Genomic DNA, 17,705 nt, shown 5'->3' on the forward strand with positions numbered 1-17,705 from the left:
GGACAGGGCAAGATATGACAAAATAGCCATTTATAAACTATCAAGGGCTCATGTGGGAGGGGGGAGCAGGGAGGGAGGGGAAAAATGAGGACCTAACATCGGGGGTTTAAATGGAGAGAAAATGTTTTGAGAATGATGTACAAATGCGCTTTACACAATTGATAGGTGTATGGATTGGGATAACAGTTGTATGAGCCCCTAATAAAATGTTAAAAAAAAAAAAGATGAGGCTTTCTATTCCTGCAAAGAGTTACAGTCTCTGAAATGCACAGGGGCAGTTCTCCCCTGTTCTACAGGGCTGCTGTGAGTCAGAATTAACTCAGTGGCAGTGAGAAGTGGTGTGGCGGGTGAGGCTTTGGGCTGCTAACCACAGGTCAACAGTTTGAAAGTGTTATCTCCTCTTCCGGAGAAAGATGAGCTTTCTACTCCTGCAAAGAGTTAGACTCTCAGACATCCACAGGGCAGTTCGATCCTGTCCTGTGGGGTCACTGAGCCGGGATTGACTTGGTGGCCATGAGTGAGTGGTTTTGTTTTTTCCTGTCACATATGTAAGGAGCCCTGGTGGCGCAGTGGTTACGTACTCATCAGACCTGAACCCAGCAGCCACTCCTCAGGAGAAAGATGTGGAAGTCTTCTTCTATGAAGCTGGCAACCGAGGCGACTTTAAGGGCATTTCTGCTCTGCCCTAAAGGGCAGCGATGAGTCAGACTTCACGGACACTAATGGCTTTGGTCTTTATCAAATATAATGAGGTCAAGTCCAGGCATCTTAGGAAGCATTGAGAAGGCATGGGCTTAGGAAAAGGACCTGGATTCCCCAAGGGCACACTGTGCTTGGTGGAAGCTACAAGATTCCCAGGCTGTCTTCTCCATTAACTCCCGCCCCCACTCCCTCCATGCACTCCCTACGATTTGCCAGAGGACTTGAGGCTCTAAACCAGGGTGGCTTTCTTATTTAAAAAAAAAAAAAAAGAACCAGAGAAGCACTTAGAAAGGGATAGTGAGAGGGCAGGTTTACAAGTACCAGACACAGGTAGCGTTTGCGGTGCTCATTTGTGCGCCGTCTGTGACAACACGTTTTATTTCTTGATCAGGTTGCTTACCCTGATGCCAGCCCATTCTTGATCCTCTCCGAGGCGTCCTTGGCGGATCTCAACTCCAGACTGGAGAAGAAAGTTAAAGCGACCAGCTTCAGGCCCAATATTGTCATTTCAGGCTGTGGCGTCTATGAAGAGGTAATTCCACACACGAGTTGCCCTTGCCTGCTCTTCTTGCTGTGGTTGTGCACTCGGCTCGGGGTGTCCGTGAGAAGAAAACATGGCCTGGCCCTGTGTCATTTGCGTGACCATTGCTTTAGGTCAGCCCACGCTTGTAGCTACGGAGGGGTTTTCTCATTTTCAATGGCCCCCCACTTACCAAATAAGATGTCCTTGTCTATGGTGGTGGTGGTTTTAAACAAGTCCAAAGTAAGAGAGTCAAAGTCTCCTTAACCTCACTTGTGAGGAACATTCTGGTTGTATTTCTTACAAAACCAAATGTTTATTCTTCCTGAAGCCAACAGGGTATTTGATAGTCTTTGTTAGCTCCACATTTCTAATATATCAATTCTTCTGTTTTCCATTTTTATTGTCCAGTTTACTTATACATACCAAGTGACTAAAAATACCATGGCTGTGTCAGATGCCCCTGAGTCATCAAAGTAATAGTTAAAAAGAGGTCCTTTGTAGTAAATTTGCCCCATGCAATACATTGCTTGATTTCTTGATTGCTGCTTCTGTAGACATTGGTAATTGATCCAAGTAGAATGTAGTTATTGAGAATCTATCCCCCCTGCCCACCCCCACCCCAAGACTTATCCTGATTTACTTATTGGTTCATATCTTATGCTGGGTTCTCTAGAGAAGCAAAACCAGGATGCTTATATATGTTTATATGGATATACATGTGTATAGAGATACATGTGTGACTCACGCATTTGTAGAAGCGGGCCGGTCAGAATTCAGGCAGGCCCCGAGGCCATGGATCACATGTGAAGCTAGAGGTTTCTCCTGACTAAAGTATTCAGGAGGTTGATGGGGGTTGATATACCCAAGACCACAGGTGGTGGCTCCAGAGACAGGTGAATCCAAGAGTAGCAGGTCAGGTTTGTGACTAGCAAGGTGAGTGAATCCAAGGTCTGCAGGTCAGAGGACAGGCTGCTGGTGTTCCTGAGATGAACAGGGAGTGGGGCATTGGTTCAAGGCCAAAGAAACAGTTTGATGAGTCAAATGTAAGATCCAGACCCAGCAAAAATCAAACAAGCTTTCCCACAGTGCCCACTGATATAGGAAGTAGGCCACCCTTCTGAGGACACTTCCTTTCAATTGCATTGGAGCTGTGACCAGGTTGTATTCCACCCTAATCTTCTTTCAAATGACTGGCTGCTAACAGTAGATCTCATTTTGTTGGGTCACATTATGGGAGATTACTGCCAAACTACTTAGAATCTTGACCCAGCCAACTTGGCACAACAAAACTTAACTATCACAGTGCAGCTGTGAGAATGTTTTTTTTCAGGGTCAAGTATAATTTATATAGAAGGTCTTTGAACTTCCTCAGTAAGTGCTTTAAGTGTTCTTCAGTTTGGTCTGGCAAGATTGTGTCATCTACATATCACTGGTTGTCAATCAGCCTTGCCTTAATCCTGATGTGTGTTCGTCCCCATATAGCCCAGCTTATTTATTTCTCAGCATAAAGACCGAGTACATCAAATGAAAAGATACAACTCTGACAAATACCTTTTCTACTTTTGCACAACTCATATCCTTTTCTTCTGTTCTAATGACCCATGTTCAGGTTCTGCATGAGCACAACGAAGTGCTCTGAAATTCCCAGTTCAATGCCACCTCTGATATGATCTACACAGTTGAATGCCTTTGTCCCTTTATCTCATATTGGATTTTAAAAGATATGTTAAAGATATGAAAGTCTTAATTGGACATCCTCTCACAGAAGGGTCACAAGGAAGGGATGAGCCAGCCAGGCTGCAGTATAGCACCGATGAAACAAACAACATTCCTCTAGTTCTTTAATGATCCCACCCCCACCCCACCATCATGACCCTAGTTCTACTTTACAAATCAGGCTAGACCTGATCAGGCTAGAGCATGTACATTGGTACAGATAAGAGCTTACAGCACAGGGAATCCAGTAGCGATTATGAGGGTAGAGGAATGTGGCGGGAGGGCGATACCAGGAGGGGAGGGGGAATGGGGAACTGATCACAATGATTGATGTATAACAGCCCCTCCCCCCAAAGGTGACCAACAATAGAAATATGGGTGACACCACAGCACACTAAACCTCAAAGGCAAGGTAACCATGAGGAGGACTGCCTAAGAAGATTGAGCGACAGGGCCAGCCCCAACCAGAGCCAAGCTGTCCCCCTCCCTAGAAGCATGTGCAACAGAGAACAACATTCCGGGTCTTTCTTCTGTGATGCCTCTAGAGAGAACCAAATCATTAACCTTTCAGTTAGCACATTACCCATTCATACCTCTCAGGGACTCTTTCTATACACTGGGCTCCCCTAATCCATAGCTTTACCCCAGAACTCTGCCAGCACCCGTTCCATAGCTCCCCCTCAATGTATAATCTCAACTAGAGTGTGTCTCAAATTGAGGACCGACTCTCTTCCCCAAGCCTGTTCCTCCCAGTCTCTCCATCTCAGGATGGGGCAGCTCTGAGTACCAAGTGATCAGACTTAGAACCACACTCCTTCCTCTCCTTCTCGAACTTTCCACCCATAAGCAACCTGCTAGTCTTGGTGCTCTGCCTGATAGCTTCTAGAGCAATGGTGCTCAACCTTCCTAACGCCGTGATCTTTTAATACAGCTCCTCATGTTATGGTGACCCCCTCCCACCATAAAATTATTTTTGTTGCTACTTCATAACTGTCATTTTGCTACTGTTATGAATCGGGCAACCCCTGGGAAAGGGCCGTTTGACCCCCAAAGGGGTCACGACCCACAGGTTGAGAACCGCTATTCTAGAAGCTGGCCTCTCTTCCCATCTGCATTAACTGCCTCCTTAGGCCAACTCACACCATCTCCCAGCTGGGTTGTTTCAGTAGCCTCTTAACTGGCCTCCCAGTCTCCACCCTTGGCCTACCCCCCGCCCACCTGTTCAGAATAAGCCTGTGGACAGGCACATCATGTCACCCTTCTCCACACCTTCTAGTGGATTTCCACCCAGTGTCAACAACAACCCAGAGCCCTTGCGATGGTTTACAAGGCCCGACATGGCCTCATCCCTACCATGCTTCCCACCCCTGCTCCTGCTGCCCAGCCATGCCAGCTGCCCCCTCCCCGCTGTCCTAGCTGGCTCATCTGCCTGGCACCCACCTGTGCCTTGCACACCTGCTAGACCACTCCTCCAGCTCTTCCCATTCCCTGCTGAAGCTCTGGGGTGATCGCTTTCACTCCAAAATTTTGTGTGGAGTCATCAATGTCCCTGCCTTCCTCCAACTATTGATGGCTCCCATTTCTCAAAAAAAATCCCACCTTCTCATTCTCATATTCAAGCCCATTCATACCCTCGGGATGGCTTGTGTATCCAGCCTTCATTCCCAGTGCAAAATCCAAGCACGCAAACCACACCTGTTGTCCACTTGACTCCAACTCCCAGAAATGCCTCGTGTGTGTTAAAGTTGAACTGTGCGCCCAGGGTCTTCTCGGTTGTAATCTCTGTGGGAAGAGATCGCCAGGCCTTTCCTGCCACTCTGGTGCTAGGGTGAGGCTCCACCACCAACCTTTGAGTTAGTAGTTGGGGGCAAATGGCTTGTGCCACCCAGAGACTGGCACCCAGTACACTGGCCTAGAACACTCTCCCACCTCCTGATATTCTCCAAGAGCCTTGCTCCGGGCCGCTCATTTGAAATCCAATCTTCTTTAGAAGCTGCATCCTCTGTGAAGTCCAGAGAGCATCTGTCTGTCCTTCTCTAAGCTGCCCGGTGCTCCCATGTGCGTCTCCCACCCCTGACTTGCCCTGGTGGGAATTCCTCATGTCGGACTGAAGACTTCAGAGGCTCCTCTGTGGTGTTTAATGCCATTCAGGACCCATCACGTGTGTTCAACAGAACTCCGTCTCTCTCCTTCTGAATACTTGGTCCCACTGTGAATCTGTTGTCTGATAGGTAGACCTCTTCAGGTCCCTTTGGTGTTTAATGAAGTTCGAGGCCCATCATGTGTTTTCAATCGAACTGTCTCCGTACTTCCAAATGCCCATCAACCCAGTCTCTGCCACCAAGTCCATTCCAACTCATGGGGACCTCACAGGACAGGGATGCGCCCCAGGGCCTCCAAAGCCGTAGATCATGATGGAAGCAGACAGCCTCACCCCACCTCTATGGGGGACCCCATAGAGCTATTGGGGGCTTCCAGCTGCTGACTTTCTGGTGAGCAGCCCAATGAATAACTCACTCCACCCCCAGGGCTTCTGCGACCACCAAATCGATGACTTCTTTCAGATGGGACACTTCTTGTGTCTCCCTCCTCGACACTTTCCATGGCTCATAGTAGGGGCTGTGGAAATGTTTGTCCAACTAATTCCCTAACCCAAATTCACTCTCATGTCTCTCCTTTTCTACCACTGGATGCTTTTATAGTGCATAGGGTTAAGGGAGCTTGAGGGTGAACGGAAAGGTTGACAGATCCAGCCCACACAAGGTACCTTGGAAGAAAGGTCTGGCAATCTACTTCCAAACACATCAGCCACTGAAAGCCTTGCGGACTCAGTTTTCCTCTGACCCACATGGGTTCAGCAGGAGGCAGAATCCATGTGCTGCTGCTGCCGTGAACAAGGGAACCCCGGTGGCATAGTGGGTTCCCGTGAGGCTGCCAACCTCAGGGGAATTGAGAAGGCTTTCTACTCCTGTAAGGAGGGACGGTCTTGCAGAGTGTGGCTGAGTGGGAACCCACGGGGTGGCAGTGAGTTTGGTCCCCTGTTGGAGTTGTTTTGACCTTTGCTGACCAACGCGCCCTCCGGTGGAGAGATGCACACTGCACAAGCGAGGGCGGCTCCAAAGGGCTTTTTTTCTGAGTTGTCCTGCTTAATGAAGAGGCTCATTTTATGAATACAAAAAAAAAAAAAAAAAAAAATCTGCACTACCTATTTCGAAAATAGTGCACACGGCCACAATCAAAATTCGGAGTGTGACAGTCTCTTCGCTTGACTGATTTTAATTCACAGCTACTTTCCCTGCAGCCCTTCGGCAGCAAGGAGGAAGGCCCAGGTGTGTCTGGCTTTTAAATTTAAGCCCTCTGCCTGCCAGCCCCTTACCCTCCTCCCCAAATCCCCGCCCTTGAAGGCTCAGCTCTGCGAAGGTTTCCATCCATTCTGAACAGCCCTGGGGGGAAGGGAGGGGCACACGGTGTGCTTCCTTATCATGGTTTCCCCCCAGATCTCTGCAGTTTTACAAAAGGAAATTGACCTTCACGTGCATGCCTTGTCTCCCCCGCTGGGTTTGAGGGGCGCGGGGGATTTGTTCCAGTGAACCAGCAGCCCACGGAGCCCCCAGACGAAGGCCGGAGGAGTGACTGGACTGAAAGAGAATCCAAGCCAACCACTGCCCATGGTCCGTGGAGCTGCCTGGGACACCGGCACCCTTCCCTGGCGTGCTTCCGGCACTGCCGGGCAGGCTGTTCCATGGTCATGATCTTTTGGAAGGAGGTAGCCAGGCCTTCCTGCTGAGGCGTTTCCATATGGTTTCGAACCACAGCTTTCTGGTTCACAGCCAGGGACTTCCTCTCTGCTCTAATGGAGCCCGAAGAAATAGGAGGTACCAGTCCCTGCTCTCAGGTACCTATGTGCTCTGTTGGGCTGGGAGACCCCAGGTAGGCATAGGAGATAACGTAGACGACCTGATCCGTTTAACAAGAGCCCTCTGCCCTGGAGTCCGTTCTGACACACGGTGGCCCTGAGGAATAGAACTGCCCAAGGGGTTTCTAAGGTTTCCAGCTTTGTGGAAGCCGGCTGCCTCAGCTCTCTCCCATCACCCACTGTTCTCAAGGCCACCCAGTCAATTCTGGTTCATAGAGACCCTGGAGGACAGAGTAGAACTGCCTCTGGGGGTTCCCAACACTGTCCATCTTTCTAGGAGTAGGATGCCTCGTCTCTTTCCCTTGGAGTAGCTGGTGGTTTGGAACTGCTGACCTTGTGTTTAGCAACCCAACTTGTCACCACTGTGCCAGCTGGGCTAGGGACCTACAAAGGGGATCAGTGTAACCCCCTCTGTCTAAACAGCATCCTCCTCCTCCTCCCCAACCCAGGAGTCAGATGGGATTAAGGGAGGGGGGAGTACTTCCTGAAGGGGAGCTCCCCTGGGTAGTGCATTTGGCTACCATGAATCGAGCATTTGGCAGTCAGAGTTCATCCCAAGGAGCCTCAGAAGAAAGGCCTGGAAAACTGCTTTCCCAAAGCCAGCCACTAAGATCATACGGTCACCATTCTACTCTGGCACACAGGAGGTTCCCCTGAGCCGGCCATGAGTTTTCTTCCTGAGGGGGGAGGTGAGTTTCAAGCACCTTTTTTAAGAAAGAGGAGAAGCAGCAGCTGTCTGAGGCGGGAGCACCGGAGCCTCTGAGACAGAGAGGGCACCTGTGGGAGAATGGGCCTCCACCCGCCTCTCAGGGCCAAAGGAAAGATCTGCCGCTTTGCATCGTGGTGGTGCCACTAGGTGTCAGCTCACATGCAGACACGACGTGTACAGTGAACCCTCGTTTATCGCGGTTAATCGGTTCTAGACCCTACCGTGATAAATGAAATTCCGCGAAGTAGGATTCCTTATTTGTAAATCAAATATTTTCGTAGTTAGAGCATAGAGGACATGAAAAAACACCCTTTAGTCACCATTACACTCATATTACCCAATTTATTAAACGAAAAAGGGAAAATACAGTAAAACATTTTGGACGTTACAATGATCATTTATTATTTATTATATTATTTATGGCATCTATTTACAGTATTACATATTTCACATCCAGTATTATTATACATAGTTCTTACAAATACTGTAATCAATAGCCTATGAAATGACTTAAGGGATGTACTCTACAGGTGGGTCGCCATCTTTTTCCTCTGAAGGAGCGGGTGTAGGCAGTGGGTGCAGTTACGCAAAAACTGCGATAGAGTGAAGCTGCGGAAGTAGAAGCACGAAGTGGCGAGGGTTCACTTACAGCGGTTAAGGGCTAATCTGACAAACCCCAAAGTCTCTGGTTCAAACCCACCCACTACTCTGCAGGGGGAAAGATGAGGCAGTCTGCTCTCATCCGGCTTGCAGCCTGGAAACCCTGGAGATCCGCTCTGCCCTCCAGGATAGCGACCAGTAAACAGGGCTTGACAGCTGTGGGGCAGTACGTTCCTTATGCATATGCGGGGCGGTCCTGATGTCCTCGTGTGCTTTGTCCCTTAGGATTCTTGGAATGAGCTTCAGGTGGGGGACGTGGAGCTGAAAAGGGTGATGGCCTGTACTAGGTAAGCCTCCTCAGTCCCTGCAAGGGCAGGGGTGGGGGTGGGGGTGGGCCAAGTCAGTGCCCACCACCCTGTGTGATGCTCTGTATGTGTGTGCCTAGGTGCATTCTAACCACCGTGGACCCTGACACAGGAGTCATGGACAGCAAGGAGCCGCTGGAGACCCTGAAGAGGTACAGCTGGGCAGGGGGGCTCTCACGCTGCTGTCTCTGTGCCGAGGGCGGCTGCAGCAATCCGCTCACATGAGCAAAACTGTGAAAACATTCCACGGGGGCTGCAATGGACAAGGCCTTGTGGTTAGCAACCCAATCTGTCATTGTCCTCACCATCCACACTGCCATGGCTGTGTTGGAGCCCACGGCTGCAACTATCTTTTTCCCCCTTCTTTTTAATCCCTTCATTAGGGGCTCATACAACTCTTATCACAATCCATCCATACATCAATTGTGTAAAGCGCCTTTGTACATTCGTTGCCCTCATCATTCTCAAAACATTTGCTCTCCACTTAAGCGGCTGCAACTATCTTGTTGAAGGCCTCCCCCAGCTCCGGGGCACTTCTTGGGGGTGACTTGACCCAGCAATCTTTCCATTAGCAGTTGATTCACTATTTGCCCATCTGGGCAGCTCTGTGTACACACCACAGTTTGTTTATCCATTCGCTGGTGGTGCCCATGCTTTGGCTAGTCTGAGCAGTTATTGCCGTGACCGCTGGGAGCTCCAGCCGCCCCCCCCACCCCCCTCCTGGCCCTGCAGTGGTGCTGGCGGCCTGGCTTCCTCTGGCTCTGGCTGGAGCAAGTGGGTGTGCTTACAGAGGTGGGCTGCTCAGAGCCGCCCTGACATTGGGGTGATTCCCCCAGGCTTTTAGTTCCTCCTCCATTTGGGAGCCTGTGTTTAAAGAAGGAGGCTTATTGGCCCCCAGCCTGGAGTCAGACAGGAGGAAGGTAGCGGGCACCTGATCTTCTGCAGGTTCTGGGCAGCCCCGCAGTCCCAGCCCCATTGCTTTGACTGACCCACTAGGCAGTCAGGCAGTCCAGCCAGCCGAGGTATCTTCTTGTATCTCTCTGCCTAAGATTTACACTGCCATAGAGGCTGCAATTTATGTTCTCCCCAAGACAGGTGGGCAGAGCTCGGGCCCTGGATGCCCAGCCTCTTTCCATAAATCATGAGAGACAAGCAAACAGCAGTGTCAACAATGCCCTCCCTGCTCCTGGGCACTTGCTGGGAGCCTCACGGTGTCCTGCCTGCAGCTTTCTGTCTGTCTGTCCGCTCCTGGTTGCCTGCTGGTCTCCTGGAATTCATGCTGTCAGCAGTAAGATCTCGCTGCGTGCACTGTCACACACAGTGCAGCAAGGCAAAGCAATGAGTGGAAAAGTAGTAAGCCTGGCATTGCTGAGCCTCTGTGCAGTGAACTGCATGGGGGAAGTGGCCCTAACTGACCTCCTCTGGCCCACTGCCACCAGCCAGGGTCCAGGCATGCCTCCATGGTCCACCCTCTTTTACCTATTGTGATGCTACCCATGTCTCCCACCCCACTCTGTATCTATGCTGGGGTCCATGGTCAGTTGCAATGGCCACACAGAACTCACAGGCAATACTCATGATTAAGGGGATTTATTTGGGGAGTTAGCAAGTTACCAATCAGGAAACAGTAAGGACGCAGTCATTAATCCACAGCATCACCTCCTCAAGCAGCAGCCAAGTCTTTGTCTGTTCCTCAGTCTCTCAGCCATGTGATGCCTTGGCCTCTGCCTCCGTGGACCAGGAAGCCACCTGCCTCTCAGGCTCACAGTCCCACAGTCTCGGTGCTGCTCCTCTTGCTCTGGCCTATAGTCCACGTGCCACAGTCTCTGGTGCCTCTGGTCTCGGCCTCCGCCCCTTCAGACAGATCTGGAACGTGCTCTTCTGATGGCCCTGGGCTTTCTCTCTCTGTCTGAAACGGCCCTTGTATGCAGAGGAACGGCTCTGATGGAGGCTGGGTTTCGTCTTTTAGCAGACCAGACCTCCAAGGAAGCAAAGGGTGGTGACGTCAGTCACACCCTCTAGCAGCGTCTAAAGCTACCTCCCACCCTAATCCTGTAGCAGAGAACACCCTGCAAAATGGGATCGTGGGCACAGGCAGAGGGTCCAGGGTTGTAACACATGGCCTAAGGAAGAGTGGCTAGCAGGGCTAAATTAATGGCCTACATCTCGCTCCTCTAGGTACAGGGGAAGGAATCATGAGCCATTGCCAGAGACTCACAGCAGCATCCAGTGGGGTCTGTCTGCTAACAGGAGAACAGGGTGATGTGATTGCTCTTCTCTTTCTTAAGGGAGAGTGGCTGCCTCAGGGATCCTGGCAGTCTCGGGACTGGTGGAATCTCACACTGGGGCTTTAACGTATGGCTCCCAATAGAGAAATGAGAGGAAATTTGCTTTGTAGCTACTCAGTGGAGTCCCTGGGCTCTGTAAACAGTTGCTGATACTCAGTGGAGTCCCTAGGCTCTGTAAACAGTTGCTGTGCTCAGCTGCTACCTGGAAGGTTTAAACGAGCCTCAGAGGAAAGGCCTGGCCATCTAATTCCTGAAAATCAGCCTCTGAAAACCCTCCAGAGCACAGTTCTGCTGTAATTCGTGAAGTGGGGCTAGGAGCAGGAGTGGTCTCTGTAGAAATTCCTTTAGATGGTCAATAAAAAATTTGGGTGGAGGTGTGAATATTGTTGACAAGAAGAACAATTTGCCGTAGGCCTTTTATGCTGGACTGAGCCCTGATGAAGTAATTGGTTGAGCTGCTAAGCAAAAGGCTGGCAGTTTGAACCCACCAGTCACTCCATGGGAGAAAGGTGAGGTTTCCTGCTCCAGTAAAACCTTGATAACCCTAGTGAGCAGTGCCACTCTGTCCTAGAGGGTTGCTGTGACTTGGGATCCGTAGCAGAGGCTTGCTTTGGTTTGGGATTTATACCAGACCTTGTATGTCCTTCCTGGGATTAATTTTTAAAAACACACACTTTCTGTCATCAGGAAGATTCTGACTCATAGGGACACTATAGGGCAGGGTAGAACTTCCCCTATGGGTTTCTGAGACTGTAACTCTTTATGGAAATAGAAAGCCTCATCTTTCTTCTAAGGAGCGGCTGGTGGTTTTGAACTGCTGACTTTGTGATTAGCAACCCCATGCATATAACCCACTGCACCGCCAGGGCTCCAGACACATGCATGATGCTAGTGAAATTGTAAAACACTACAAAGGAAACAGGTCTGGTGGTTGTGTGGTGGGCTACACTTGGGGATGCTAACCACAAGATCAGCAGTTCAAGCCCACCAGCCGCTCCATGGGCTGGGCTCTATGATGGCTGGATCAGCACTTCTCCTTGGCGCTCTCTCAGGGCTCTTTCTTTAATTCTTACCCCAAGGTCTCAGAACTGGGTTTGTGTATGTCTTTTATTCATTACAAGAGAATATGCACAGAGTATTGAACTTCTCAGTGAGTGTGGAATTGATGAATATCCACAGAAATATATAGACTGGACAAAAGTCACAGAAGATCCTTCCTTGTATCAGGCAATACTGTCTGTTTTCAGTCTGGTGATCCGTGCTTGATGTTTTGTAATAACTCTTTATTCCCACGAGAGGCCATGAGTGATCTCATTTGGTTTTTCCACAACCCTGGAGAGGCAGCACTGGGGAAAAGACCAGGCTTCCTATTCCAGTTAACGATTTAGTCTCTGAAATCCTCAGGGAGGTTCAGCCCTGTCCTACAGGGTCACTGTGAGTCAGAATTGAGTTGATGGCAGTGGATTACGTAGTCTCTGTTAGGGTTTCTGATTTGGAGAGCAACTTTGGAATTCAGCTATTGGCGATCTCTGCTTTCCTATTTTTAAAGCAAGGTCGAATGAAAGCAATCTTGGGGCTCCATGTGTTTGCAAAAGTGTGATGAGAAACAGAAAGAGACGTCTTCGCTGGAGGAGGTGGCTCTTGCTGTGCGGGCACACACATCTGCTTTGGGGCATGCATAGTAGGCTTGCACACCTTCTGCCTTCACAAGATAGCCACACTGCTGGTGAAATGGAGTTCTACCCCCTCACAATCCCTCATGGGTCATTGGTGACCTATGAGGCCTGGCATTGCGTGTGAGCAGTACCAAGGGGTCAGGGGCAGTTCCTGCCCTCCAGTAGCTGCCATCTGAGAAGAGATAAGATGAGCACCCTGACCCTTCGGAATAAGACATGTGAGGGGACAAGATATTGAGGAGGGGGTGGCATGGCATCTCTGGTGGGATTTGAGGACAAAGTAGGATCGGAATGCTCAGAAAGTCAGAGGGGCATGCCCTACAGGTGCTGCCGAGAACCCACAAAGCCAGCTGCAAAGCCAGGTGGCAGGACTCTGGGGGTTGTCACAAAGTGCTGTGTGTGTTCAATTAAGGAGTAGAGGGTGACAGGCTTGGACAAATTGGTTGGGGCCAGGTACAGAGCCTTGCCCACCAAGCTGAAGAATTGGATTGTTGGTTTTTGGGCACTGGGGAGCCAATGCAAGCTTCTGAGCCTCTGAGCGATAAGGCCCGAACAGAATTAAGTAAAAGGGCGAGAGCGAGGGCCAGAGACCAGGTAGGGAATGATTACAATAGCCTGAGCATGGTTGAAACAAGACTTGACCGTGGGCTTGGGGCCAAGCATATCAATGCAAAACCTCTGCAAGAACAACCTAGAGGATTTCGCACCTACTGTTTGTGAAAGAGGAGCTCTGGTGGCGTAGTGGGTGATGAATGGGCGGTTAACCTCAAGGCCAGCAATAGGGAACCACCAGCGAACCACAGCAGAAAGATGGAGGGTTCTACTCCCAGCAAGGGCTGTAGTCTCAGGACCCCACAGGGGAAGTGCTGCTAGGCGTCGGCATCGACACGATGGCAGTGGCTCAGTCATGAGAAATGAGGGATGAAGTGTAAAGGATTGCTCCAGAACTCCAAGCTCAAGTGACGAGAAGAAAACACGAGAGACATGGAGGAGTGGAGGGCGAAGGATGGTGCAGGATATAAATAAATATACGAGTAACTAATAGGCAGTGGTGCCGCAGGAGAAAGACCTGGCGGTATGTTTCCAAAAAGATACCAGTGGAGAAAACCCTCTGGAGTCCCGTTTGACTCTGGCACACCAGGATCATTGAGTGATCATCATTCATTTTTTAAAATGATTAATCCTTTTATCAGGAGCTTTTACAGATATTATAACCACCCATAATTCAGTTTGATCGAGTGTAATTTTACAATTGCTACCATCATCAGTTTCTAAACATTTTCTTTCTTCTTGAATGGGTTGTTAATTTGAGTTTAAAATGTTTGGGCCACCTCTTCATGGCGTTCCTGGGTGGTATGAACAGATAGCACCCCTGGCTGCTAATTGAAGGTTTGGCGGCTCAAGTCCACCCAGAGGAGCCTAGAAGAAGAGCCTGGAAGCCCAGCCATGGTTCCACGGACACCCGTGTCGCTATAATCTAGAACTGACTCAACAGTGACAACTTAGGAAACTCTCCTAATTTGTACAGAAAAGAAAGGGCAAACTGACCTAGACAGAGGATGCTGCCAATGCTCGTGGTTAGACTTCTGCAGTTTGTGCACCAGGCAGGCTGCTCCCTGTGCAACGCCAGGTGTAAGGTTCTCCTGGACTCTACTGGTGGCACTGATCCAGAGCTGAGCAATGATGTGTGTGGGTGTGGGTGTGGGGGGGTGGGGGGACTCAGCCAAGGGGAAACCATACGCAGTTTGAACACCGTTTGGCTGTGACTCATGGTCTCTAATTGTATTCCCTTATTTTCTAATTGCAGCTACCGCCTGTGTGACCCTTCTGAAAAAGAGTTATATGGGAAATCACCTCTCTTTGGGCAGTATTTTGTTCTCGAAAACCCTGGGATCATCAAAGTAGGAGACCCGGTGTACCTGCTGGGCCAGTAACGAACACTACATCTTGGGGAAGCAGATGCTTTTAGAAAATGTCCTGAAAGATGACCACACTGGGCCTTCAGTGCCCCAGGACTGCCCCTCGGCATTTCCTTCAGATCTGAGATTTTGTGTCTCCCCGCTTCCCGTATCCCAATGCACACAATCTTGATAACCTAGCGACTTCAACAAGTCACCCAAGCAACAAGACAGGATTCTGAAAACCTTCGTTAAACTATGATTGTGACATAGTTCTGCTTCTTCCTCTCCACTCACCTCCCCAGAACACTCGTCTCCATTGCTTCGTTACCACCCGGGGAGAAAAAGAAGAGGAGAGAAAGAGGGAGAGAGGAAGGGAAGACCAGAAGAATGTTCTAGAATGCTTCATTCCTCCCATGCCAGTGAAATCACAGGGCCGGAAGGCCGTTTCATTATTCACGGTCTCTTGTCAAGCCCCTCTGGTAGCTTTTAAAGGAGCTTAAAGAACTTGACAGAAAACACTTAAGATGTCCATTTTTCATAGCTCCCCTTGGGTCTGGAACGATGGCTTCTCAGACATTTTCCATCAGGACTTGATGGATCCTCGTAGCTCACTAGCTTAGGACGGCAGAGATGGCAGGGTCGAGAATCAGTGCTCCATCAAGGGCAGCGTTGCTGCCACTCTCCCACAGGGTCCGTGTGGAAAATAAGACAAGCACAGCCCCCTGGCTTTGAAGGAAAACATCCACTGCATTCCCTGGCGATTCACAAGCTTTCTAAATACTCATGAGCCAGTGAGGGCACCAGCAAGAGAAAGTGACTTGCTGTTGTCTGAGATGCTGCGTGGTGTTTTCTAGGGACTATATGGTGCCTTTCTTAATTAAGAAAACAAACAAACTCAAAACATTCACAGCCATTGCACTGATTTAGACTCATCGGGGCCCTATAGGACAGGGTAGAACGGCTACTGCGGATTTCCGAGAATGTAACTCTTTAGAGGAGTGGATGAGCTGCGAACCTCTCCTTCCCTTCTGACCAGGAGCAAAACCAACTATCCCTGAGAAGAGAAGATGCCACCTAGTGGTGTTGAATTACAGTGCAGCTCATGCTAGGGAAAGGGGGAACCGATTGCAGGGATCTGCATATAACCTCCTTCCTGGGGGATGGACAACAGAAAAGTGGGTGAATGGAGACATCGGGCAGTGTAAGATATGACAAAATAAAAATTTATAAATTATCCAGGGTTCACGAGGGAGAAAGGAGCTGGGAGGAAGAAAATGAGGAACTGATATCAAGGGCTCAAGTAGAAAGCAAATGTTTTGAGAATGATGATGGCAACAAATGTACAAATGCGCTTGACACAATGGATGGATGGATGGATTGTAATAAGAGTTGTACGAGCCCCCAATCAAATGATTTAATAATAATTAAAAAAAAGATTGGGGGAAAAAATGCCCGTGTGTGTGAGTGTTTCTCTTTTCTAACCTGAAAAGAGGAGTCCCTGGGTGGTGCAAAGGGTTCATGCACTCAGGTACCACCTGAGTGACATCCTGGAGGGTCAGAGACACCTGAGAAACAAAGGCCTGGAGGGCTACTTCGGAAAAATCACTCCTTGGAAACCCTGGGGCGCACCTGAATCGAGTGGACTCGTTGGCAACCTGTTGCTGGTTCCCTTGGATCCTGGGAATGCTTTTGAAGGAGGGAGCCGGCCCTGCAGGTGCTCGTCCTTTCTCGGCCTCCGGCGATTGTTTCCTAAAAGTGCTCAGGATAGCAACGGTGCTGTCACAGAACGTTCCAGCTCCTTGCGGGACTCGTCAACCAGGATGGCATGGCGCACCTAAAATCTGGGTGGAAACATTCTTAAGTCTCTGGATGAAGGAACAAAATGCCATTTCATGATTTGAGCTGAATCACTAAAAATCTCTAAAAGGTGTAAAGAAAGTATGTAAATTCATTGAGAAAACATCTCACTGGTCTGCTGATGGAATTCTAACTTAAGATGAAGTATATCTCTCACTGAAACGGTTTTACTGCATTGGGAGTGGACTAAATCTTTCAGAAGCTGAAAATAAGTGGACACCATGTTGAGTAGGTGCAGGAAGTCAGACTTTGAAAGGGGAATGGTTTCATCGGGTTTCCTGGACCCTGGAAGCGGTTTGGACACACCTCAGACAGCGCAGTGACCTCCTTGCATTTTAGGACATTCAAGAGACGTTTTGCAGCAGATTTGCCTAAGGTGGCACTGTTTGATTTTTTACGATTGCGCATGGCTATTGATGATCCACGTCAGAGAAATTGGCCAATTTTTGTTTCCTGGCTTTTCCTAGATATTTGTGGTCAGCGGCAAGCCGACTGTCTGAGCCCCAAACATCTACTTCCTTGTCAGCAGGGAAAGGGAACCATGGTGGCATAGTGACTTAGGTATTTCAAGACCAACAATTTGAAACTACCAACTATTGCGTGGGAGAAAGGAGAGGCTCTCTCCTCCCGTAAAAGATGTACAGTTCTGAAAACCCAAAAGACTTGACTCAATGGCAGTGAGTTTGGACTTCGGTTTTATAAGCAGTAACAGCAGCTTCCCCAGCGCACAATCTATGTGACAGACTAATACAACCCTTGTTCTCAGTGGCCAGCCCCTGCGGGAAGCTGGCATTGCAGAACCACCCTCCGACAAAAGAGGGCAGTATGACACCATCACAGGGATCCCTCTGACCTTCGAAGCGCGAGGAGGATTCCTGCTTGAAGGCGGAGTTTCCAATGACCTCTAGAGTCTTGGAGTAGTTGCCAAGCTTTCTGTCCGTGAGATTTAAAAGCCATTTACTTGTGTTTATTTTATATTTAATGAGTTGGTTAATGCCAAAAGGCAGGCTGATGTCCCGTTTATTTTGGATACTGAACATTTGCACACCATTTCACTTGAAATACAGGGTCAAGGATTTAGGTGATCACAGACCCTGGTTTAAGGTCTCGTTAGAGCAGCGTGTGATTGACATTCTGGGTCAGGTCAAAATATCAACCTCTGTTGGATGCTTCATTCTGGGTGGCAGTTCTATGCTGCAAACGCCGTGGGGAAACACAGCCCAGACGGCCGAGCTTGCGCACGACTGTGGAGGAAAGGCTCTCGAATGGCTGCCTGAAAGCCTTGCTTTCATAGCTACCTCACAGACAAGGTTAGAAGCTCAAAACCAGGGGATTGAAGCTACAGCTCATGTACACCAGGGAGTCCACGGATGGTTCGAATGGCTAACACTCTTAGATGCTCACTGGAAGACTGGAGGTTGGAGCTCACTCAGGGAGGGGAATATATATATA

The 17,705-nt window shown here is 49.4% G+C and overlaps 1 protein-coding gene across 1 annotated transcript in view; it reads left to right on the forward strand.

Annotated features, from left to right (window-relative positions):
* Window positions 1–14,638, forward strand: part of MTARC1 (mitochondrial amidoxime reducing component 1) — a 26,238-nt gene extending 11,600 nt beyond the window's left edge. Inside the window, exons 4-7 of the mRNA XM_004699921.2 lie at window positions 1,094–1,234; window positions 8,452–8,513; window positions 8,612–8,683; window positions 14,303–14,638. Of these exons, the coding sequence (XP_004699978.1) occupies window positions 1,094–1,234; window positions 8,452–8,513; window positions 8,612–8,683; window positions 14,303–14,429 (402 nt within the window). The 3' untranslated portion in view covers window positions 14,430–14,638. The remainder of the gene's footprint in view (window positions 1–1,093; window positions 1,235–8,451; window positions 8,514–8,611; window positions 8,684–14,302) is intronic.
* Window positions 14,639–17,705: the final 3,067 nt, after the last annotated feature.

This window comes from Echinops telfairi, unplaced genomic scaffold (genome assembly GCF_000313985.2).
Source record: "Echinops telfairi isolate 266 unplaced genomic scaffold, ASM31398v2 ScPeMD7_7424;HRSCAF=8462, whole genome shotgun sequence".
NCBI lineage: Eukaryota > Metazoa > Chordata > Mammalia > Afrosoricida > Tenrecidae > Echinops > Echinops telfairi.